The sequence below is a fragment of the Peromyscus californicus genome, unplaced genomic scaffold (assembly GCF_007827085.1).
Source record: "Peromyscus californicus insignis strain IS unplaced genomic scaffold, ASM782708v3 Scaffold_4__1_contigs__length_199733344, whole genome shotgun sequence".
NCBI classification, from domain to species: Eukaryota; Metazoa; Chordata; class Mammalia; order Rodentia; family Cricetidae; genus Peromyscus; species Peromyscus californicus.
Genome location: NW_026294562.1, coordinates 70,436,600 through 70,462,681, shown reverse-complemented (window position 1 = coordinate 70,462,681; position 26,082 = coordinate 70,436,600). Strand labels below are relative to the sequence as shown.

General features: G+C 42.3%; 1 protein-coding gene across 1 annotated transcript in view; it reads left to right on the top strand.

Annotated features, from left to right (window-relative positions):
- Positions 1–26,082, top strand: part of Abraxas2 (abraxas 2, BRISC complex subunit) — a 41,936-nt gene extending 15,854 nt beyond the window's left edge. Inside the window, exons 3-9 of the mRNA XM_052763389.1 lie at positions 264–300; positions 2,684–2,750; positions 13,060–13,250; positions 15,241–15,360; positions 17,533–17,617; positions 21,232–21,346; positions 23,952–26,082. Coding sequence (XP_052619349.1) covers positions 264–300; positions 2,684–2,750; positions 13,060–13,250; positions 15,241–15,360; positions 17,533–17,617; positions 21,232–21,346; positions 23,952–24,421 — 1,085 coding nt within the window. The 3' untranslated portion in view covers positions 24,422–26,082. The remainder of the gene's footprint in view (positions 1–263; positions 301–2,683; positions 2,751–13,059; positions 13,251–15,240; positions 15,361–17,532; positions 17,618–21,231; positions 21,347–23,951) is intronic.

Here is a 26,082-nt window from a genome sequence, read left to right as displayed (position 1 = left end):
AACTGTCAGATGTGCACTCATCACACAGAGACAAGTGAAAGCAGAACTTCACTCTCCAGTCTGCTTTGTTCTGAGACCTCATCTCTTGCTGTAATGGGAAGCAGTCAACTGCCTTCATGGCATACACATGGCACCTGTTTACAAGAAGAAAATGGTCTTGGTTATCCTAAATTTTGGTTTGAAAAAAATCCTGAGCTATTTTATAATTGCCCGTGCCTTACATGATTAACTGATTTTTGTTTTTTTCCTTTGTCTGATTACAGAAATTCATAACCATCAACCCTGTTCAAAACTTTTTAGGTAAGCCATATGTGGTTTTTATAGTTTGGATCCTCATTGAAAAAGTTGTTAGAAACCAGTGAATTTAGGCCTGTAATTGGTTATGTTATAAGCATAATTAAGGATACTCCAAATCTATTTAAAGCTTTTTTTCTCGGTTTGTGTGTGTGTGTGTGTGTGTGTGTGTGTGTGTGTGTTTGTGTGCATGCACGTGCGTACATGTGTGTTGTTTATTGCTTGAGAGAAGATCTTGCTATATAGACCAGGCTAGCCTTGAATTTATGATCTTCCTTCTCAAGTGCACTGCCACACCTGCCTTCAAAATCTTATTTATTGGATGTAACTGTGTTTGCGCAACTGTGCTTGAGTAGGAAAAGGGATGCATGGACATGTAAATCATGTGTCAGTGCTTTAGATTGAGCTTTCTCTCAACCTCTCTGTCAAGAATTCTTTACTTAGAGAAGAAAGTTACTCAAAGATTACATATAGATAAAATTATTTATAGAAATCACATATAGATATAAATTTAATTTTGAGAAAAATTAAAAATATTCAATGATCAGCTTTTATTTTAAGGAGCCAATGAGTGGTGGTGCATGCCTTTAGTTCCAGCACTTGGGAGGTGGGGGCAGTTGGATCTCTGTGAGTTCAAGGCCGACTGGGGCTACACAGTGAGAGCTTATCTTTAAAAAAAAGGAACATAAACTTTCCCTTTTGTGTTTAAGTTAATATATACCAGTTCTGTAACATTGGCCACTGAAGGACAGAACTTATTGGAAGAGAGACATTCTGAAGGACAAAGCAACAGGCGAGTGACACCTGCAGGGAAAAGTAGATGCTCCCAAACTAGCACCAGGCCTTCTGTCATTGTGACTGGATGAATGGAGGGTCTTTCACATGCTAAGCAAGCCAGTCCCACTGAGCTACATCCCTGGTCTTCTTTCTTAACCCATCCCCTTCCACCTGAGGATTCGTGTGTGGATTTCAGAAAACTCCCCAGGCTCTGCTTCTTCCCCACCCCCCTCTAAAGCCAGGCCAGTGCTTTTCTTCCAGTGTGCCCACATAAACAGTAGTCATTGTTGAGATAGGATCTTGTTATGTAGCCCCAACTGACGTAGAACTAACCGTGGACCAAGTTGGTTTCAAACTCAGAGATTCCCCTGCCTCTGCCTCCCAGGTACTGGGATTAAAGATAGGTGCCCCCATACTCACCTTTTCTTCGGTGTTCTTTTTTTTTTTTTTTGGCTTTTTTTTTTTTGTTTTGTTTTTTTGAGACAGAGTTTCTCTGTGTAACTTTGGTACCTGTCCTGGATCTCACTCTGTAGACCAGGCTGGCCTCAAACTCACAGAGATCCACCTGGCTCTGCCTCGGGTTTGGGTATCATAGGGGCTTTTTTAGCCATTAATGCAGAGTTCTTGGTATTGCCGGCCTCCATAATCATGGAATTCATGGCTGAGGGCTGGGACCGGTCAGAGGCCCCGGGGTGTCGGTACTCACTGCCAGCAGGCGCAGGATGATTTGCGTCAACTCTGGCCTGATTCGGCAACGCCACAGCTAAAGACTGTGTAGCTGACTCACTTGGCATTCTTTGGATCTTAGTATCAGCAGTCAGGGCAACACCAGGTCCTGGTGGATATGGATGTGTACCTGTCACCAAATATTCAACATCTTGTCCTTGATTGGCAGGATACTTTTTATGAGGATAAGAATCTGCTGCGTTCTGAGGTCCCTTCTCCTTAAGGTTCTCTTTTGAAGTAGGCATATGCAATACAGGACCAGAGCCAGGTGCTGGGATTAAAGATGTGCGCCACCACCACGTAGCCAGTGGTGGGGCATTTCTAAGACCATCACCAGGGACAAGGGCCCTCGTGTCAGCACATCTGACTTGTCTGTCCCACTAGCTCTGCAGTTGGGACCAGTTGGTTAGTTTTGCTGTCTCTTTCCACAAAAATAGCAGAAAACCTTGTTGAATTTTGATGAACTCATGCCTCAGCACTGTGGCTAGAATATGTAATGAAAAAGCATCCAGAGGAGGGTCTGTTAAACATTCCACAAATGTTCATTTCCCTTCGTTTCTCAGAAAATGAGGTGCTTTTATCTTTTTTCCTAAGTAATTGATACTAGAAACAAAGTAGTGGAGCCATTTGAAACCACATTTTGTAATTACTTGATTACTTCCCACACATGGAAGGAATGTCTTTTGAATGGAGCAATCTCTTGAGTAGTATTTGATACAAAGTGTAGCTTCCTATCAAGAAAGCACTTAAGCTGATTTCTGTTTACCAACCTTGAGAAGAAGCAGTTGCATCTATTAGGATTAGATGTTCTGTAGGCCCCTGTAGTCATGTCTATGTCACAGTACTATAGCATTTTAATTGATTTTTTTCTTCTTTAAAAAAACAGTTTTTATGATTATGCAAGCAAAGTGAATGAAGAGAGTTTGGACAGAATCCTTAAAGATCGGAGGAAGGTATGTTTTGTGTATTACTTGATGTGATTTGAAAGCCATACCTTAGCACACAAAAGGAAGAACAGCTAGCTCATGATAACCAGTGTGTATGAAGTATTTTCTCTTGGTGCTGGAAATCAAACCCAGGGCTTTGCGTACAACAAGCAAGTGCTCTGCCTTTGAGCCACACCTCAGACCTGTAAGTAGATTTTAAAGGTAAATTACAGTTTTAAAACATTTCTCTATATCAGTGGGGGGCAGGAGATAAGTCTTTATAATATGATCTCATTTAAGTAAAATTTGGAAGAAAAAAATTAGCTTTAAGCCAGGTGGTGGTGGCATACACCTTTGATCCCAGCACTCAAGAGTCAGCAGCAGGCAGATCTCTGTGAGCTCAAGGCCAGCCTGTTCTACAGACTGAGTTCCAGGACAGCCAGGACACAGAAAACCTTCATTCAAAAAAAAAGACCGTTAATACAGAAAATTACCAGTAGTCCAAATGACTCTGGATAGTTCATTCTTATTAGTTTATAATTTGAAAAGTAATTTTGTAGATTTTTTTTAGTTTTAAAAATATTTTAAACTTACTCAACAATTTCATGCATGTGTGGTGTGTGTCTTGATCATATCTACCTCCAACCTCCCTTAATCATCTTAGACCTCTCCCTAACATTTGTCCCTTTCATCTTCGTGTCCTAATTTTGTTTGTTTTTTTTTTTTTGTTTTTTTTTCGTTTTTGTTTTTGTTGTCTTTTGATTTTGGTTCTTTGAGACCCGATTTCCCTGTGTAGCTCTGGCTGTCCTGGAACTTGTTCTGTAGACTGGGCTGGCCTCGAACTCAGAGACCCACCTGCCTCTGACTCCTGAGTGCTGGAATTCCTCTTTGTTTTTTTTTTTTTTTTTAAAGATTGATTTATTTATTATACAGTGTTCTGACTGCATATATGTCTGCAGACCAGAAGAGGGCATCAGATCTCATTGTAGATGGTTGTGAGCCACCATGTGGTTGCTGGGAATTGAACTCAGGACCTCTGGAAGAGCATCCAGTGTTCTTAACCTCTGAGCCATCTCTCCAGCCCTCCTCTTTGTTTTTTAACTCACTGAGTCCAGTTCATTCTGCCTAAATGTACATGAGTAATCTACCAGTATCCACTCACCCAAAGAAAAATGGCTTCTGCTTCTTCAGCACCCTTCAATTGCTATAGCTCCTCAGCTTCAGATATACTCATAAAGATATACTAATATTATAGTCAAGACAATAATCCTGAAAAATGTAAATTATACTGGGCATGGTAGCATATGCCTATAATCCCAGGACCTGAGAAGTAGAGCATTGGCCACATTGTGAATTGAAGGCCAGCCTGGGCCACTTGACACCCAGTCTCAAAACAACAACATCCGCCACCCCAACTCCCCAACAGATGTAGGGATTGGAAAGATGGCTCAGTGGCCAAGAGTGCTTGCTGCTCTTCCACAGGTCCCACAGTCAGTTCCTAGCACCTGTGTTGGCCAACTCACAACTGCCTATAACTTCTGCCCCAGGGTATCTGATGCTCCCTTCTGGCCTCCAGTGGCATCTGCATACACAAGGCACACACAGACATATACATCAATTTTTAAAATAAATAAATAACAGGGGTGAAGATATGGCTCAGTGGTTAAGAGCACATTTGCTCTTGGAGAGGACCTGAATTCCATTCCCAGCATCCACATGCCAACTGCTTAGTTAAGGTTTCTATTGCTGTGATAAAACACCACGACCAAAATAAGGGTATATATCATCTTATAGCTTGTAGTCTGTTATCCAGAGAAATCGGGAACCTAGAGGCAGAAACTGATGCATAGGCCATGGAGGACTGCCGTTTCTTCCCTTACTCTTCATGGCTTCCTCAGCATGTTTTTTTTTTTTTTTATAGCACCCAAGACCACCAGCCCAGGGGTGGCACTGAGCCGGGCCCTTCCACATCAATCATCAGTCAAGAAAATGCACCACAGGCTTGCCCACAGGCCAATCTGCTGGAGGCATTTTCTCAATTGAGGTTCCCTCTTCTAAATGACTAACTTGTTACAAATTGACATAAAACTGACCAGCATGGCCAATTCAGTTTCAGGGGATCCAGTGCCATCTTCTGGCCTTCAGGATAGCTGTATTCATGAGCACATACCTACATGCAGTGATACACATGTACACATAATTTAAAATAAAATAGGGGCTAGAGAGACAGATCAGCATTTAGGAGCACTTGCTGCTCTTCTAAAGGGCCTGAGTTTAGTTCCTACACCCATGCAAGGCAGTTCACAACCACCTGGAACTCCAGCTCCAGGGATCTGATGCCTTCTTCTGGGCTCTGTGAGCACCACATTTACATAAACACAAACACATTCACATAAATAAAAATAAAATCTTTAAAACAAAATTTTTTTTAAGTCTTAAGAAAAAAAGTTAGTAAGGGGCTGGGAGGTGGCTCAGTGGGTCAAGTACTTGCTATACAAACATGAGAGCCTGGGTTCAGATCCCCAGTGCCACATAAAAGCCAGACACAGGTATACTTCCCACATGTGTGCACTTGACAGTTTTATTAGTATTTGTGTTTTGGGGATATGTATGCATGATGTGTTGTGGCAGAAGTCATGTGAATGTTGGAAGGTAACTTTGTGGAGTCGGTTTTCAAGTTCCACTTTTATGTGGTATATTAGTTACTTTTGTATGCTGTGACAAAACACCATCAGCCAGCTTAGAGAAGGGCTTATTTTGGGCTTACAGTTCCAGAGGGTCAGAGTCTGATGGTGGGACAGCATGGCCTCAGGCAAGCGATGGAGGCTGAAACAACTGAGAACTCACATTTCAGACTCAAACAGGAAACAGATAGAATGGGAGTGGCATGTGGCTTTTGAACCCTCAAAGCCCCCAGTGATACACTTCCTTCAGCCAGGCCTTATACCCACTAAGCCTCCCCAAACAGCACCAACAACTAGGGACTAAGTATCCAAATGTGTGAGACCTATGGGGGACATGTCATTCAAACCACCACACTTGGGCTCCAGGGTTAGGATCCGAGGCTTGCACAAGCACCCTACCTACTGTGCATCTCACTAGTCCTCCACACAATCTTTTTTATTTTTTTTATTTTTATTTATTTTTATTTTTTTTTTTTTTTTGGTTTTTCGAGACAGAGTTTCTCTGTGTAGCTTTGAGCCTTTCCTGGAACTCACTTGGTAGCCCAGGCTGGCCTCGAACTCACAGAGATCCACCTGGCTCTGCCTCCCGAGTGCTGGGATTAAAGGCGTGCGCCACCACTGCCCGGCCACAATCTTTTTTAAAAAGGAGAGAAGAAAGAAAAAACAGAAAAGAGCAAGCAAGTTACAAGATGTAAAAAGAAGTCTGTAATGGCCAAGACACACATGAAAGGAATTCTACCTCAACCAAAACCACACATTGTAATAATGAGATGCCATTTGTGACCCATCACATTAGAAGATTAGAAGACTCGGCACTGACAACGTGGTGGGAATGAGTGGGGAGTGGTTGGTGAATGGAAACTAATGCAGGCATTTGGCAGGCAGATATTGTTTGTTTGTTTTTTGAGACAGGGCGTGCAATAGTCCAAACTGGATTTGAAGTTGGTGTGTAGCTAAGGGTGACTTTGAACTTCTAATCCTTTTATGCCATTCTAGTGCTGGGATTACAGGCATGAGCTACAACACCTTGCTTATGTCATTCTGAGGCTCTAATCCAGAGTTGGGTGACTAATGGACAAGCTTTGTTTTTCCCAACTGAACTACTTCCTCATCCCCAAGAAAAGTGTTTATAGGAACAGTTTTAAGTTTGCTGCCCTGGCTTTAGAAATCAGACACAAGAAGCCGGGCGGTGGTGGCACACGCCTTTAATCCCAGCACTCAGGAGGCAGAGGCAGGTGGATCTCTGTGAGTTCGAGGCCAGTCTGGGCTACAGAGTGAGTTCCAGGACAGGCTCCAAAGCCACACAGCTTGTCTTGACAAAACCAAAAAGAAAACAAAACAAAACAAAAACAAAAACAAAAAAGGAATGAGACCCACAAAAAGAATTATACTAACATCTAGAATTATTGAACATTTATTCAACCCTGCCAGACTGTGTTCTAAGCCCTTGCCATGTATTGACACACTCCTGCTCTAGCCGGTGAAACAGATCACTCATTTGACATTTTAAGCTACTTAAGTTGTAGCCAGAAGGTTTCTCCAGTTCTGCCTGACCCTGTGGTTGGGATGAATCTCTCCCTCCCGCATCCTGCAGCTGCTTGATCCCAAGTAAACACACAGAGGCTTACATTATTTACAAACTGTATGGCCTGTGGGTCAAGCTTCTTGCTAGCTAGCTCTTACATCTTTTATTTATTTATTTACTTATTTTAGGGTTTTTATTATTTATTTATGTATGTGAGTGCTTTACCTGCATATACAACTGCATGTACAACTTTATGCCAGAAGAGGGCATCAGATCCCACTAGAGATGGTTGTATGCCACTATGTGGTTGCTGGGAGTTGAACTCAAGACATCTGGAAGAGCAGGCAGTGCTCTTAACCACTGAGCCATCTCTCCAGCCCCTGCTCTTACATCTTAAATTAACACATTTCTATTAATCTATGCATTGCTACGTGGCTTTGTGGCATGCCAGTACTTTTACATCTTGCTTCTCCTGGCAGAGGCTCCCAGCTTCTCCTCAGACTCCGCCTTTCCCTTTCCTGTCTCTCTCACATTTCCCGCCTTGCCATAGGCCAAATCAGCTTATTTATTAACCAATGGGAACAACATATATTCACAGCGTACAGAAAGACATCCCCCAGCATCAAGTAATTTGCTTAAGACTCTAGTGATTAGTGACTGAACGAAGGCTTATACCAGAGTCTACTGTCCTGATCCCATGTACAAGGAAATTTGTTGTTTCAGTCTTAAAAGCCATCCATATATTCACTGGCAGAGAATGATTAGATCAAGTTGATTACATTTGTACATCATGCTGTGAAACTTGAAGCAGCTGTTAAAAAGAATGGGGGAGGAACTGGAGAGGTGGGTCTGTAATCAAGAGCATTGGCTGCTCCTGCAGAGGACCTGGATTCTATTCCTAGCACACACATAATGGTTCAAAACCATTTATAACTTAGTTCCAGGGAATCCATTGGCCTCTGAGGGCACCACACATGCGCGCACGCGCGCGCGCGCGCGCACATACACACACACACACACACACACGCACACGCACACGCACACACACACACACACGATGCACAAACATACAAGCAGGCAAAATACCCATACAAAAAATATAATATTTTAAGAAAAAACACGAGAGGTCTTCATGCAGTAACAGATCTCTAAGTTACATTAAGTGAAAAGAGTAGGGGGTTGTTTTTGTGTGTTTATTACATTTAGTTTTTGCATGAGTATGTGTATGCACATGACATGCATACATATGCATGTACCACAGCACATGTGTAGGTCAGAGGACAGCTTGTGAGAGCAGTTCTCTCAGTCATGTGGGTTCTAGGAATCAAACTCTAGTCCTCAAATTTGGTGCCTTTACCTTGTTTTGTGAATGTAAAATTAAACTTGAGCCTTGTGCACTCTGGCACCCTACTACTGAAGTAGTCCCAGGAGAAAGCAGCATTCTATGTAGCTAGATATAGTTTAAGTGAAGAGTTCAAATGCACAGAAAATCATCTTGAAGGAACTTTGTAAAGATTTTATAGTTTATTCTTATTTGGGTCTACTCCTACCACGAAAGGCATGAAATTAAACTCTCACCTCAAAAGAATGTGTTACCTACAAAGGAGCACTTAAAATGTTAAGGTTGAAAATGGAACTAACTAGGCAGTGGTGGCGCATGCCTTTAATCCCAGCACTTGGGAGGTTAGCCTGGTCTACAGAGCGAGTTTCAGGACAGGCTCTAAAAGCTACACAGAGAAACCCTGTCTCGAAAAGAAGAAGGAGGAGGAGGAGGAGAAGAAGAAAGGAAGAAAGAAAATGGAACTAATGTTTTTTTGCTATAAAAATCTCATATTGGGGGCTGGAGAGGTAGCTCAGAGGTTAAGTGCACTGGCTGTTCTTTCAGAGGTCCCGAGTTCAATCCCCAGCAACCACATGGTGGCTCACAACCATCTATAATGAGATCTGGTGCCCTCTTCTGGCCTGTAGACAGAACACTGTATGTGTAATAAATAAATAAATCTTAAAAAAAAAAAAAAAAAATCTCATATTGGGCAGGTAGAAGGCTCAGCAGATAAAGTGTGTCCCTTGCAAGCATAAGGGCAGGAATTCGGGTTCCCAGAACCCATGTACAAGCTGAATCGTGTGCTGGGGAGATAGCTCAGCTGTTTAGAGTGCTTGCTGCTGCTTTTGCAGAAGACTGGGGTTTGGTTTCTAGCACCCACGATAATAGCTCATAATTTGTAATTCCAGTTCTGGGGAACTGATGCCTTCCTCTGGCCTCTACTGGCACATGTGGTACACTTAAAATTTTACAGAGGCAAAATATTCATAAAAAAAATAGTACGGGAGTTCGAGGCCAGCCTGGTCTGTAGAGCAAGCTCCAGGACAGCCAGGGCTGCACAGAGGTACCCTGTCTTGAAAAACAAAATAATGACAATAAGGACTGGAAAAATAGCTCCACAATTAAAAGCATTGCTTGGTTGCTCTTCTCAGAGGACCTGGATTTGATTCCCATGGTAGCTCACAACTGTCTGTAAATTATAGTACCAGATGATCCAGTGCCCTCCTCTGGCCTCTACAGGTACTGTAACACGCATGGTATGCATAGTACATGCAGGCAAACACTCAGATACATATAAAATAAACTAAATCTTTAAAAAAATAATAAATCTTAACACATACACACAAAGCAGGTTGGGAGTGGCAGCTGCCTATACATTTCCAGTTGGAAAGTAGAGACAAGCTCCGCAGAGCAAGCTGGCTAGCTAGACAAGGGTTTCAGGTACAGTGAGACTGCACTTCAATATACAAAGATACATGGATTCACTCTTAGACACACACACACACACACACACACACACACACACACACACACACGTATGTATGTATGTATGTATGCATGCATATGTGCACATGCACATATGCTCCCACATACATATATACCACATGTATACATAGATCTGCTTTAAAAAATCTCTAGTAGTGTGCAATTCTAGCAGAATAACATACTGTGCTTACAAAGTTTCCATAGGCCTCAGGTTTTAGGTTAAGACAAGCATGTGGGTGAGAGTTTTTTTGTCTTCTGAAATCAGAGCATCCTTTATGAAATAGACCATAACAGACATAACGGCTTCTTAGTAGCATTGTAAGGACCAAGAGAACACAAGAGAAAGTTGGTCAGTATGTCCAAATGGACAAAGTGGATACTGAGGCGAGGAAGGAAGTCTGAAAACTTATCTATGAAATGTTACAGACAAGGTTTAGGGAGAGAGGTCCTTAACTCTATCCTGGCCTAGATACAGCCATCCAAAAATGTGCTTTTAGTACTAGTCTCTGAGTGAGTTTGCAACTAGCTTCTCTACTGATCCAAAAATACAGAATTGTAGATATCACAGTATGAATTTGGCATTTTAGAATGACGAGAGGATTTCATCTAAAACTGTCAGCAAATGTCAAATCCCGCCCCCTTTTCTTTTTAAAGTATGGATTTTGTATTAAGGATGCTTAATACTATAGAGGAAATAGACAAATAGAATAACTGAACAGTTAACAAGCAGAGGGTCTGAAAGGAGTTAGAGTGAGGAGTGATCAAGTACACATGTATGAAATTCTCAGAGAAGTATTACAAATAGTTTATTTAAAAAAAGAACAAGGCTAAAATTAACAAACAGTAGATCTAATGAAAGCTAAAAGTCTTTGGCCATCAAATCTATCTGTGTATGGCTGTGTGTATATGTGTGTTATGTGCACATGCTTTTTCTTAATTAAAAAACAAAGTATGTTTATTCATCAACAATGATATAATTTAGAATTATAACATGAAGTGAAAAACAAACAACTTTCTTGGTATTTTCAAATTTCTGGCATGTTACTGTTGAAATTCAGGGACAATAAATCAGTATTCCCAGATCTTCTCAGAGTTTTCAAAATTATGGTATTTTAAGATACTTCTAGGGCTGGAGAGATGGCTCAGTGGTTAAGAGCACTGACTGCTCTTCTGGAGGTCCTGAGTTCAATTCCCAGCAACCACATGGTGGCTCACAATCACCTGTAATGAGATCTGGTGCCCTCTTGTGGCCTGCAGGGACACATGCAGGCAGAATACTGTATACATAATAAATAAATAAATAAATCTTTTTAAAAAAGATACTTCTAACACTCTTCACACTCAATAATTTGAATAAATTATTATTAAAAAAGCTGTGATTCTTGTTTAAAGATGCTCTTGTGTGTCCAGCGGACACATTATGAGGCGTATTCTGAGAGTAGTTGACCAGCCAGCTTGGCTATGCTGTAGGCAGGGCTAGTAATGCTGACCTTTAAACCCAGGCTGTATAGTGGGCATGTGACAGAATGACTTGATGTGTGCTTTCATCAGTTCAGTCCTGGGCACACACTCAACACTGTCACCTTGACGTGATGGTGGACATTCCTGCTGCCTGCAGACCTCTTCTGAGTCCCCTTCCCACCCCTCCTCCTCCTCTTCCTCGCGTCTCCCTTCCCTGTCTTGTTAGCCTCTGAATTGCTATGTCAGGGCTTCTTGAACGTCTCCACTGTCAAACCCTTTTTGTTCAAACTTTTTACAGGACCCTAGGTTTATGTATCAAACATTTACTGATAATAGGTCACAAAGAAATTGATTATAAGACCATGCATTGGTATACATACATAATTTTATCATTTATTGACAATGAAATGAAAGCAAACTTGCTTCCTACTGAGATGGTGTCCTTATTTATTTTTACATAAAGAACTAAACCTTTGATAGACATTTGATACTGTGGGTATAGGAATCTTCAATGTATTTCAAATTAGTCAATACTTAGATCTTAAGTAAGGCTGGGAAAGCAGCTTCACATGATTGTGTGCAAAATAGCATTACATATGACAAACATTGCTGAAAAATTCTGTCGTCATCCAAGCCAAATTCATTCCATGATTTTTTTTTTAAGCCCAAGTCAACAATTAAAAAAACAACATTCTAACACAGTTCAGTTCAAAGATACACTAATTTGATATTTAGGCACTGAGAGATGACAGTAGAAAATGTTGTTTTTGTGTTCCATAATTAAACCATTACATTTCTACCAGCGCTAAAAGCTTTGTCTGTTCAGTCCATGGGAAATGCCAGTCTGGAATGAGAGCCGAGGTGCTTCTGGGCAGCATCTGCTGGCAGGGCATGGTGTGCCGCATGTACAGTGCTGCCTGTGCTGTGCTGCATGTGCAGTGCTGCCTGTGCAGTGCTGCCTGTGCAGTGCTGCCTGTGCTGTGCTGCCTGTGCAGTGCTGCCTGTGCAGTGCCTGTGATGTGCCACATGTGCAGTGCCTGTGCAGTGCTGCCTGTGCAGTGCCACCTGTGCAGTGCTGACTTGCAGTGGTAACTTGCAGTGCCTGTGCAGTGTTTCAGAAGCCAGGCTTCAGTGAAGCCTTGCAGTGCAGCATTGGAAAGTGCTGCCACATATATCTCAGATTCAGTGTGTGTGTGTGTGTGTGTGTGTGTGTGTGTGTGTGTGTGTGTGTGTGTCCCTGTGTGTGCACACACTTATTTTGCAGTCATTTTGTGCCATATCACAGATGGAGAAATTAAAGGGTAACCTTCGTGAGCGACTTTTTTCCTTCCACCATGTAGGTTTTGAATATCAAACTCAGGTCAGCAGCCTTGGTGGCAAGCACCTTTACCTATTTGAGCCATCTTTCCAGCCCTGCATATTTGATTTTGAATTCATTTTTGGTCATGTCACATTTAGAAGCGTTTTTTAACCTCACATTTAGTTATGCAGCCTTATATGGGGTCATGACACAGTGTAAGAAGCTATGCTATATGTCACTATCGATTCATTTTCTGGACTTTTATACTAAAAACCCTCCAGCATATACTCTCCATACCCTTATATCTGGTTTTTTTCATTGAGCATAGCTATTTTGAGATTCCTCCATAGTGATTTGTTCCTTTTTATTATTGCATATGATTCCAGTATACCTCAGTTTTACCCAGTTCATCCATTCACTTGTTCACAGATGGTTGTTTTTAGTTCTGGGCTAACCAACATAAAGTGATCATGAACATTTGTTTACAGATGTTCATTTGGGTGCATTCTGAATTAAATAAGCTCTTACTTCTTTCCTTTCTTCGGTTCTTATTGCAGAAAGTTATCGGATGGTACAGATTCCGTCGAAACACTCAGCAACAGATGTCCTACAGAGAGCAGGTTATCCACAAGCAGCTCACCCGCATCCTCGGTGTGCCAGACCTTGTCTTCCTCCTCTTCAGTTTCATCTCTACCGCCAACAATTCTACTCATGCTTTAGAATATGTTCTCTTTAGACCAAATCGCAGGTAAAGAAAACCTCCCACCACTGTACATAAAAAGAAAGATGCTGGGCCTCAGGGGAGGGCTCAGTGGGTAAAGGAAGTATGGACCTGAGTTTGGCTCCTTAGCAACTATGTAAAAGTTGGACATGGGCCGGGCGGTGGTGGCGCACGCCTTTATTCCCAGCACTCGGGAGGCAGAGCCAGGCGGATCTCTGTGAGTTCGAGGCCAGCCTGGTCTACAGAGTGAGTTCCAGGAAAGGCGCAAAATTACAGAGAAACCCTGTCTGGAAAAACCAAAAAAAAAAAGGAAAAAAAAAAAAAGTTGGACATGGCACCCTGCATCTGTAACCCAGCACTTGGTGGGCAGAAACAGTGGATCCCCTGGGGCTTGCTTACCAATTAAATGAATTAAAATAGTTTGGGGGGTCAATAAACTTCATTTAGACATGTTTGTATTCTTATATCAGATACTTCATTTGCTTCTTCATGACCCACTATACAAAAATAGAGTTTTGCTACTTTTGGAGTCTAATTGTAACTTTAGAGCATACAATGCAAAGACAGAAATTGTAAAAATGATCCATCATTAGTGATGAAGGTTTTGCATTGAAAGAGAAAAAACAACATTATGTGACCATGTTTTCTGTTTGTGAGTTGCACAAAGCTTTCCCTCTGGAAACATGCTCATAGGATCAGTAGTCTACGTCAGTGAAAATAGTTATATTGTTTGGTAGCTATTTCTAGGATTTCATTAATTTTCCACTAGGTATTTCTTTAGGATTTCTCAGTCACTGTGGGCATGCAAAATAATGTCTGAGCCAGAGCCACTGCCCTCAGGGAGTTTACAGCAGAGTTTATGCGAGAAGGGAAGGGAAGCTCACTGATTGTGCATCCTCTGTGGGTTAGCTTACCAGTTTTGGAGACACAGAAGCCTGCTGTCAACCCTGTCCTTTTGCTTTGTTTTTTTTTTTTTTGTTTGTGTTTTTGCTTTTTTTGTTTTTGTTTTTTTAAAGATTTATTTATTTATTATGTATACAGAAGAGGGTGACAGATCTCATTACAGATGGTTGTGAGCCACCATGTGGTTGCTGGGAATTGAACTCAGGACCTCTGGAAGAGCAGTCAGTGCTCTTAACCTCTGAGCCATCTCTCCAGCCCCTGGGGTTGTTTTTTTTTTTTTTTTTTTTTGAGGCAGAGTCTTGCTCTGTAGTCCAGATGACCCTTTGCTCCGTAAAGCAGGTCAGCCTTTAACTTGTGATCTTCTCGGATTTGCTGTTTGCTTTTTTGAGATAGGGCCTCCCTTTGGATCCCTGACAGACCTGTTACTCACCCTGTAGCTCAGAACTAGCTTGTATAGCTAAGAATGACCTTGAACTTCTGATCCTCCTGCCTCTGCTTCCTAAGGAATGCCAAGATTACAGATGTGTGCCACCACACCTGGCTTATCTGGTTCTGGGTATTAAGCCCAGGGCTTTGGGCACTCTTGGCAAGTACTCTATCAGCTGAGCCACATCCACAGCCTTCAATCCCAGTCCTTTAATTTTTTAAAAAATTTTATGTGTATAGATGTTTTGCCTGCATGTATTTCTGTATGTATACCACATGCACATGCGTGCCTGATGCTGGCAGAGGCCAGAAGAGGCTGTCGGATTCCCTGGAACTGGAGTTAGAGATCCATCAGTGAGCCATCATGTGGGTGCTGGGAATCAGACCTGTTCATCCCAATTCTTAAACGAGTACTTCTATAACTGAGAATGGTGACACATGCCTGTAAACCCAGCAATGAGGTACCAAGGTGAGCAGAGTATTTGAGCCCATGAGTTCAACACTGAGCTAGGCAACACAGCAGTAGAACCAAGGATGGTGGCATACGTCTGTGATCGCAGCCATGGGAAGCTGAAGCAGGAGGAAACAAGGTGCTTTGGAAGCCAGCTTAGGCAACATCGTGAGACCCTGCCTCAAACAACAAAGAGATGTCCTTATTATGTGCTGTTTTTCCTCAATCTCCCCACAGGTATAATCAAAGGATATCACTTGCTATTCCCAATCTAGGCAATACTAGCCAGCAAGAGTACAAAGTGTCTTCAGTGCCAAACACTTCTCAAAGTTATGCCAAAGTTATTAAAGAGCATGGGTAAGTTGAAAGGTAAAATGAGTTCTTTTGTCAACAGTATTTTCTTTGTTAATATTTTTTAAGTAGGGGGAAATGTAAAATCAAGTTTATTTTAACTGAAATTAAAAAAGACAGTTCTGTAAACCACCACCATATATCAGAATTCATTCTTAATGAACTATTGAAATGATCCCTATAGCCAGGCAGTGGTAGCTATATGTCTTTAATCCAAGCACTTAGGAGGCAGAGGCAGGTGGGTCTCTGTGAGTTCAAGGCCAGCCTGGTCTACAGAGCTAGTTCCAGGACAGCCACGGCTACACAGAAAAACCTTGTCTCGAGAAACCAAAAAAAAAAAAAGAAGATGAAGAAGAAATAATAATCCCTGAAGTGAAGTATGGTAGCTCACACCTGTAATCACTTCACTTGAGAGACTGAAGCAGGAGATAGTCATAAGTTCAAGGCCAGTTTACAGAGTAAGATCCTTCCTACAAAACAAAACAACAACAACAACAAAAACAAAACTAAACAACTCATAATAAAACAAACCTGCTCTGTAAGACATGGTAGCATATACTTCTAATCCCAGCACCCAGGAAGCAGAGGTATTGGATTTCTGTTCAGTTCCAGCCTAGCCTGGGCTACATAGTGAGACCTTGTTTCAAAAAGACAAAAATAAATCTAAACAACTGAGGCTGGAGAGAGAGTTCAGTGATGATTAAGTATTTGCTGTGCAAGCATGAGACCTGAATTTGTATTCTCATCTCGTTAAAAAGCTGGGTGGGAGGCTGGAGAGAGATGACTCATCGATTTAAGAGCACTGCTCTTGCAGAGGACCTGGGTTCTACTCCCAGCACCCACATAGTGGCTCACAACCATTGTAACTCAAGTCCTAGGGGATCCAGTGCCCACTTTTGGACCCTGCAGATACCAGGCATACATATGGTTCACAGACATGAATGCAAATAAAACATTCATACACAAAAGACAAATTAAAAGTAAAAAGCAGGGCTGGGCAGAGCACGTTATGACTCCAGCACTGGGAGCACAGAAATAGGCAGGTGCTTGGGACTTGCTGAGGTAGCCAGCAAAACAGACAAAATGGAGAGACTCTGCCTCAAGCAATAAGGTGGAGAGAAATAGGAGGACACCTCACAGTGACTTCTGACCCCAACACAAGCATGCACATTGGAGTGTACTTTTACATTCACATGAACAAACATGCATGTGCACCTTTACACATACACAAATAAAAGAATCCCTGAAAGTAATATTTTTTTTTATTCTTATTGAGTTAATTTTATTTTACTGTATTTTTTTTTCTCAGATTGTATCTTTTTTTAAAGGATTTTTTGTTTGTTTGTTTTTTTATGCATGTGAATGTTTTCCTGGGTATCTGTATGTGTACTGTGTGTCCAGTGCCTGAGGAGACCAGAAGAGAACATTGAATCCTCTGGAACTAGAGTTATAGATGCTCTGATTTGTGGGTGCTGGGAACTGAGCCCTGGTCCTCTGCAAGAGCAGAAAGGCTTGTAACCTCTGAGCCATCTCTCCAGCTGCTTTTTTCAGGTTTTAAAAAGAAAATCAGCCAGGTGTGGTTGCACACATCTTTAATCCCAGTACTTGAGAGGCAGAGGTAGGTGGATTTTTTTTTTTTTTTTTTTTTTTTTTTTTTTTTGAGTTCCAGGCCAACCAGGACTTCATAGCGAGTGTCAGGCTGGCCGGGGCTGCATAGACCCTGTCTAAAAATAAAAATAGTCGGGCGGTGGTGGCGCACGCCTTTAATCCCAGCACTCGGGAGGCAGAGCCAGGCGGATCTCTGTGAGTTCGAGGCCAGCCTGGTCTCCAAAGTGAGTTCCAGGAAAGGTGCAAAGCTACACAGAGAAACCCTGTCTTGAAAAAACCAAAATAAATAAATAAATAAATAAATAAATAAATAAATAAATAAATAAATATAAATAAAAATAATAAAAAAGAGAGACAAACATGATCACTGGAAACTGTTCTGTTTTTAGTTGGTGCTGTGTTCTTTTTTATTCTCTTCTATAACTCTAGTAAGATTAGCATATTATTGCCTAGACCCTGTCATCTTGAGTCACAGCACATAATGAATAGTATGAGGTAGAAGGGATAACAAATGCCTCTCATAGTCATGGTGATTTTAATAACTCTGACATCTTTTTTTCTGTCTTCTAGTACTGACTTTTTTGACAAGGATGGAGTCATGAAGGACATCAGGGCAATTTATCAGGTTTATAATGCACTTCAGGAGAAAGTACAGGTAACTGATGTTTCCATCTTGTTTATATTGCTCAAATCCTACATTTTTGTTTTTCAAATCTATATCTTTTAACTCACAAATGAATAGCTGTGGTTCACAGTCATAATGGGGATCTGGAGAAATGGCTCAGTGGTTAAGAGCACTGACTGCTCTTCTGTAGGATCCAGGTTCAATTCCCAATACTCATAGGTAATGTAATAAATAATGTCAGATGTCAGTCTACAAGCCCTGCCGCATGCTGAGGTAGAGGCCTTGAAGTCATCTATTAATGCTGATTCTTAGAACACTTAGGACCCCTTTGCAGCCGTGCTTTTTCTGGGAAGCGCATCTTCAAGTGTGAGTTTAAAGGGGTGCTGAGAACACAGTTGTCTCTGTCCGTCATATTCTAAAGGAAATGATGTCCAAGCCTACCCCCTGCTCTAGCTCTGCTTCCATCCAGTCGGTTCATTTTCCCCCAGCCGCCATGTGGAGTAGGAGGATTGCAGTGGAATCTGTTTCTTCCTAGTCATTCATGCAGCAAATATTTATGGCACCACCTCCAACTGCCAGCTACATGCTGACAGTACTTCCCACTGCACTTACATTCGAGAGCTAGAAGAAAAGCAGCAAAGTTGGAACTCTCCGAGCCTGGGAGAGACCCCAGAGAATGGAGGGAGAAGTGAAGGTAGCATCTGGGGAGGAGGGTATGTGGGGGGGGGGGGGGGGGGGGGGCTCAGTGAGAGGACAGAAGTGCAGGGCAGTTTCCAGGGCTGTGTTCACTGTATACTTGGAAGTGGAGGGAACGCCATTCATGCTCACTGATGCCAGACTTGCTTTCTGGAAGTTTCTGGTATTTCTGCTATGGGAGGAATGTGCAGTGGAAAACAGCTCTTTGTCCCAAATTCATGACCTTGGCCTTTCAACCCATCAGCATTAGCCAAACGACTTCTATATGGTATCACACATTACCTTCTGATTAAAGAAGGCCAGCTCTCATAGTGGTTATTGGTAGCTGAATTATATACATTCAAACCTCAACTCTGAAACTTACTTTCTTTTCCAGATTTCCCTTATCATAATTTTTTTCAGTTAAATAAATCTGTCTTATGTGTTTTTTAATTTTTTTATTTTATGTGTATGGATATTTTGCCTGCATGTATGGATGTTTTGCCTGTGTGTATAGATGTGTGCCATATGCATGCAGTGTCCATGGAGGCCAGAAAAGGGCATCAGATCCCCCTGGAGCTTGAGTTATAGATGGTTGTGAGCCACCATGAGGGTGAGTGCTGGGAATCAAACTCGAGTCCCTTGGAAGAACAGTCTGTGCTCTTAGCCTCCAAGCCATATTTCCAGCCCATCTTATCCTATGTTTAATTGTTGGTTATAAATGAATGTTGAAAGCATCTCATTCTAGGCTTATCTTTTATTCTTCCTTCCCTTGTAAGCTAGACTGATACCAAAAATTGCTTTTTTTGTTCCAATAAAATTAAGTAAGGGAAGAAATTCTATTTTTCCCATCTTAGCTAGCCTTTTAAAAGGCTTATAAACTGAATTGCACAATCATCTTAAAATGATAAAAATTAAGAAAGCAAGTTAGTCAGGTGGTGGTGGCACACACTTTTAATCCCAGCACTCGGGAGGCAGAGCCAGGCGGATCTCTGTGAGTTCGAGGCCAGCCTGGTCTACAGAGTGAGATCCAGTACAGGCACCAAAACTACACAGAGAAACCCTGACTCAAAAAACCAAAAACAATAAATAAATAAATCTTAAAAAAGGTTGGACATGGTGGCATATACCAGCATCAGGGAGACAGAGACAAGAGACTCCCTGGGCTACTTGACCAACCAGTATAGCCTATTCAGTGAACTCCAGGCTAATGAGAAACTCTGTTGAAAACAACAACAACAGCAAATGCCTATAAATCTGGCAACCTGGATGTGATCCCTTGAGCTCCCCCCACTCCCCCCCCAACCCCCCCCACCCCCCCCCCCCCCCCCCCCCCCCCCCCCCCGAGACAGTGGCTACCTTTTGCTCTTGCACAGTGAGAAACTGTGACCCTGGAAGATGTATTTTGTTCAAAATCATTGCACATTTCTGACAGGTCTCCTCAGTCTGGTTTGGGGTTCTTTATAGTGAATAGGAGTCCTCCATTGCTGCAGGATAATGCTCTTGTACACTGGTTTAATAAAACTCTGATTGGACAGTAGCCAGGCAGGAAGTATAGGTGAGACAAGTAGACTAGGAGAATTCTGGGAAGAGGAAGGGCGGAGTCAAGAGTTGCCAGCCAGACACAGAGGAAGCAAGATGACAAGGCAAAGCAGAGAAAAGGTACCAAGCCACGTGGCTAAACATAGATGAGAATTATGGGTTAATTTAAGTGTAAGAGCTAGTCAGCAATAAGCCTGAGCTAATGGCTGAGCAGTTATAATAAATATAAGCTTCTGAGTGGTTTATTATTATTATTTTATTTTGTTTGTTTTTTTTCAAGACAGGGTTTCTCTGTGTAGTTTTGGTGCCTGTCCTGGATCTCGCCTTGTAGACCAGGCTGGCCTCCAACTCACAGAGATCCGCCTGCTTCTGCCTCCCGAGTTCTGGGATTAAGGCATGCGCCACCACAGGCTGGCCCTGGAGCACTCTTAAAGGTGGACGAAGAGAACTGACTTCACAGTTTCCCTCTGACCTCCACATGTGGTCACGGCACACACACACACACACACACACACACACACACACACACACACACACAAATTATGTACTTATTAATTTTTTAACTAACTAAATATGTGTGTGTATGTGTTTGTGTGTGGGTATGTGTATGTGAATGCAAGTGCCCACAGAGGTGAGAGAATTCCCCTGAGCTCAAGTTAGTCAGTTATGCGTCTTGGTGGGTGCTAGGAACCAAACTCAAGTCCTCTGCAGGAGCAGTCCTGCTTTTAGCCACCGAGCCATCTCTCTAGCCCCCTAACGAAAATAATTTTGTTAAGATGACTAAAACTGACTCCTCACTGTGTTGATTAATGTAATATAGCTTCTAGGACACAGCCTTCAAAAGGAAACCAACAAGCTGGAGAAGTGGTTCAGTGGTTAGCGAGTGCTTGCTGTTGAAGTGTGAGGACTAGAGTTGAGATCCCAGTGTCCATGTCATAAGCTGGACGTGGTCCTGTGCATGCCTGTACATGCACTGAGGGGGCAGAGACAGGACCACTAGCTTAGCAGCTTCCAGTCTAGCCAAAAAACTCAGGAGCTCCATGTTAGGGAGAGACACTTTCTCAAAGGAATAAGGCAGGAAATGACGCCTGAGCTATGTGGGGAGGTCTTGTCTCATAAAGGGGAACTCAGCCCTGCTCTCCTGGGCGCTCAAGACTGCCCTACCTTACCTGTCTGCATTTAATTTGGGTGACTTCAGCGCCTGGTGACCTTGGAGGCCAGAAGACGGTGTGGATCCCTTGGGAGCTCAGTTACAGGTGTTGTGAGCCTGCTGGGAATCAAACCTGGGTCCTTTGGAAGAACAGGAACCAGTGCTCTTAAGTGCTGAGCCGTCTCTCCAGCCTTTTGTCCTGGGATTGTAAGGCGGAATTTACAGATTACCTCCTGCCTGGTTTGAAGCTGACGTTGTTGTGCTTTTTTTCCCTCAGGCAGTGTGTGCAGATGTAGAAAAGAGTGAACGAGTTGTTGAATCTTGTCAGGCAGAAGTGAACAAATTAAGAAGACAAATCACTCAGAAGAAAAATGAAAAGGAACAAGAAAGAAGTAAGCTTCTGACTGAGTCTGCCATTCCCTGTCAGAGAAGTGGCTTGGTTTGTTGGGGTGGGATGCTGAGGACTGCACATAGGCTTTCCACATGCTAGGCAAGCACTTCACCACTGAGCTACATTCCAGCCCCCCCTTTGCATTCATTTTATTTCATTTTATATTTATTTTATACACTGTCACTGTGTATCCATGGTAGGCTTGAAACTCACTGTGTAGACCAAGCTGGCCTGATCTGTCCCCTAAAGCCTCCCAAGTACTAGGATTACAGGTACGTGCTCCCATGCCTGATGAGATCCAAACGACTCTACCTCCTGAGTATTGGGATTAAAGTCATGAGTACCCAGCTTTACTTTTTGTTTATTTTTGGTTTTGTATTTGTTTGTTGTGAACATCAGTGGGAGGTCAGGTTGTAGAAGAAGAGTTGGTTCTCTTCTCCCAGTATACGGGCCCAGGAGATTGGACTCAGATTATCAGGCTGGGAGGCAGGGTTAATCTGTTGCACCATCTCACTGGCCCTGCTTTTTAGTTTTGAGAGTGTTGATAAGTTGCCCAGACAGGCTTTGAACTTGCTTCATGGTCCAGGCGGGCATCAGACTTGTGATCTTCCTGCCTCAGTCTCCAGAGTACCTAGAATTTTTTGTTTTGGAGTTTTTTATTTGTTTGTTTTTAGAGATAGGGTTTCTCCGTGTAATCCTGGATGTCCTGGAACTCGGCTCTGTAGACCAGAGATCCACCTGGATCTCTACTGGAATTAAAGGCGCGTGCCACCATGCCCACCTCAAAGTAGCTAGAAGTACAGGTCTTGTTATCTGGCTAAACTATTCATTACTTTAATTATCAAATTACCCATTCAATGACATGAGACCATTCTGAAAACCTCTCCTAATCCCCATGCTTGTGAGGAAGGGCCTCATATACCCCAGACTGACCTTGAACTTTCTCTGTAGCTGAAGATGACGTTGAATTTCTGATTCTCCTGATTTTTCCCTCCCGGGTACCAGCACCCCCACACTTTTTTGTAGGGGTGGGGACTGGATCTCAGGCTTTGTGTGTGTTAGGCAAGCTCTTTACCCATGAGCCATAGCTTCAGTTTGGCATAAATCCTTCTATACTAAGCAAGTACCAGGTTCCCATGATAGAGGAAGGACATTTCCTTGTCATTGAGCATTTAATGAGAAGTGCTTTTTTCATAGTATTCCTCAAATTTCTGAAACTAAAACAAGAGGGCCAAAGAGAAAAGCTGAAGCAAAAGTTAGTACAGATCTTAGAAATTTGGTGCAGATTTTTGTGTGTATTGACAATATCATCTATTTCTAGCAACTGTGATAACTACTCCCAAGCTAACCATGGCATGCTGTACATATCAGGATGGTGTCCTATGTTCATTAGAGCCTTGTAACTTGGGGGCTGGAAAGGTGGCTTGCTGCTCCTGCAGAGGACTAAGTAGGTTCCCAGCACCCACGTAGAACAGTTCACAGTTACCTATAACTCCAGTTCCAGAGGATCCAGCACCCTCTCTGGCTTCCTTTGGTACTTTTATGCAAGTAGTAGACACAAATACACATTCAAAGAAAAGCAATGTGATATTTGAAAGGATACTGTCTAAGGAATGTTCCATGTTCCTGTGACTTGTAAAGGTGGTGGGATGGTTTTCAGTGTCAGCTAGTAGTCCCAAATTTTTGAGCACAGTGGGCAACAGGTGGGCAAAATAGCACATAATTTGAAGTGACACCCTGTTTTACACATTGGGGCTACATTTCTAGTCAGATTGCCTGGATTTTCAACTGTTTTCTTTTTTGTTTTGTTTTGTTTTTTGAGACAGGGTCTCACTGTGTAACCATGGTTGACCTGGTACTCAAGATGCAAATAAATGGATGTATAGAGAAATTATTTATAAAATATAAACAACAATAACTTCACAGCCTTGCTGATCATTTCCAAAACATTTTTATAATATATTCCAGTTAATTTATTGAGTAGTATCCAAAACTAGATTTTTATTTTGCCAGAGAATAAAGATAACAGATTTTTCTGGTACACTAGCTGTTTTGATTCCCAATTAAAAATAAATATGCAGTTTAAAATCTTAAAAATACCTATCACTTTGCACACCCCATTAAATCACTTCATCTGCAGTGATGGCAACAGTCTGGCATCACAATGCCTGCATGAGAAGCCACTGAGTTTACATCGAGGATGTTTGTGTAATACTTCTATGCCCGTACAGATGAACAATTCAAACAGACAGACAGACACAAACCCTGTTAATTATTTGTACTACCAATAGAAGTGATATAAAATAATAATTGATTAAAACAAGATAATTCAAAGGTTCATTCTTTACTTTTTTCTAATATTAAAATTATAGTAGCTATTGCTTAGCTACCTTCAGAAATTGTTGACCTATGAAAACAGCAGACTGGCAGGATACAGTGCAAACTTCATTGTGAATGGTTCACCTTTCTGTTCCCTAATGCCATGGGTATGATATGATGGTCACTTCACATGATAAAACATTTAAGTTGACCTTTTTTTATTGAGTGGAAGTAAAAAGCTGTGAAGATAGAAAATTTGTTAAAACATTCTTCCTGTTTCCATGCAGGATTGCAGCAGGCCCTGTTAAGCAGACAGATACCATCTGAGAATCTGGAGCCAGCATTCAGTCCTCGGATGTCCTATTCTGGGTTTGCAGTCGAAGGGAGAAGTACTCTAGCAGACACTGAGCCCTCTGATCCTCCTCCCCCTTACTCTGATTTCCACCCAAACAATCAAGAAAGTCCTCTGAGCCACTCTCGCATGGAAAGGAGTGTCTTCATGCCTCGGCCTCAGGCTGTGGGCTCTTCCAGCTACGCTTCCACCAGTGCCGGACTGAAGCTCTCTGGAAGTGGGGCAGATCTTCTTCCTGCCCAGAGAGCAGCCGAAGACAGTGGGGAGGAGTCAGACAACAGTGATTATGAAAATCTGATTGACCCTGCAGAGTCCCCTCATAGTGAATACTCGCATTCAAAGAGTTCACAGCCTGTGACACATCCCGAGGAGGACCCCAGGAACACTCAGACCTCCCAGATTTAAGTAAACAAATGACATTCTCTCCACTTGGCACTGCTTTTCTTAAAGGCTTATTGAGAGTTTGTTGAGGACTTAATCTGTGGGGAGAACTGCTTTCTCAGATGCCGTGGCTCCCAAGTGGAGCACCCCATGCACAGAACCCCCAGAATCCTCTGTCCGCTGGTCCTCGCCTTGGGGTGCAGTGCATGGGTTCACAGCAGAATCATTATGATAATCAAATTGTCCTAATTCTGGTGCGATTCATGGATGTACTAGTCAGTTTAGGCAGAGTGAAACTCCTCAGTGTAGTCTGTTCTTTAAATTGGATGAGAGACTAAGCACAATTAGTCTATAAATACTCTAGAAGTCAGAAACTTACCTCTGCACTATCATGCCTTGAAATTTGCTTTTCAAAGGGAAATGAGTTTAGCAGCAGCCTTCCAAGAACTTTCTATGATGAGCCAAATTCATCTTTGCCAGAAAAGAAATTTTGTTAATTCCAAGAAGCCTAATTGGAACAAATCAGACATTCCTTCTCCTGTCTGCATGACTTTGTAAGATGGGAGAGAGGGCTTTGTTTCAACGTTTTTTCTACTAGCCTATGTATTGTCACTTAAAATGGTTGCCTTTTTAAAAACGTAGACATACTAATCCCCAGTGAGTACTCATCCAGATCAGTGTCATGAAGTCAGTTCCTTGTCTCCTGGTGTACGGCGGCCACTGCTGCACTGCACCAGCACATTTGGCCTCTGTTCTGGAGTCTTTGAGGAAGGCCACACGGCAGTGGATGGCAGAAAGGAGTGAGATGCCAGGCCTGAGTCTGTGCTGAACAGATCCCAGACACAGCGGATTTAGCTGAGTTCCTGTGGAAGAGATGTAATGCACTTCGGCCTGGCACAGCCAGGGCTAGGTTTGTGGAGGAAGGACGTTTTTAAAAACACATCCAGGAATCTTGGTGAATAAGATCTGCTGCAATGGTCTGAACAACCATACCCCCTCCCCTTTTTTAAGTTGCCATTTGGAGGATAATTGCAAATGTGTGGAGACCATTGGGATGCACTTATGTTTTTATTTAACTACTGCTTGTTTTCTAGTTTTGCCCAGAATGTGTAAAACCACTAAAAAACATTTTAGAATATATTGGGCTCTTGGATTGGAAATGGCAAGACCCATCATTTATGGCAGTCAGCCCGCCCATGATGCTTGCCGCTCAACTGCCTTTCCTTGGAATAGTTAAAACATGTGAGGATGAAGAAGTTGTTAAAAGGCTTAAAATTTGGTTCCAAAGGATTCCTTTCTTTTACAGTGATGTTTACTCATGAGCTCCAGCTCCCAGGCTCAGACAGCAGATACAGGCGTAGAAATGAGAGGCTGGACTGCCCTGCCTTGGTTGTGCCCTGGCGTCGGCACTGGAACTGCTGTCCCGGTTTTGCTGGGCTTACACCACTGCCGTTTGATTTGAATGTTGAGGGTCACTTTATCCGCAGTGAGTTCCAGCTTTTATCAGCTACCTACTAGCGGCTTCAGCACGGTGTGAATTCCAGTTTTCTAAAGTGCCATCACCATCTCCTCTGTTCAGATTTTGACATTCAGGAAAATATTCTTATTTTTATGCCATACTGAAATATACAGTGTATATCTGACAAAGCAGTTAAATGTGACAATAAAAACTTATTTAATCATGA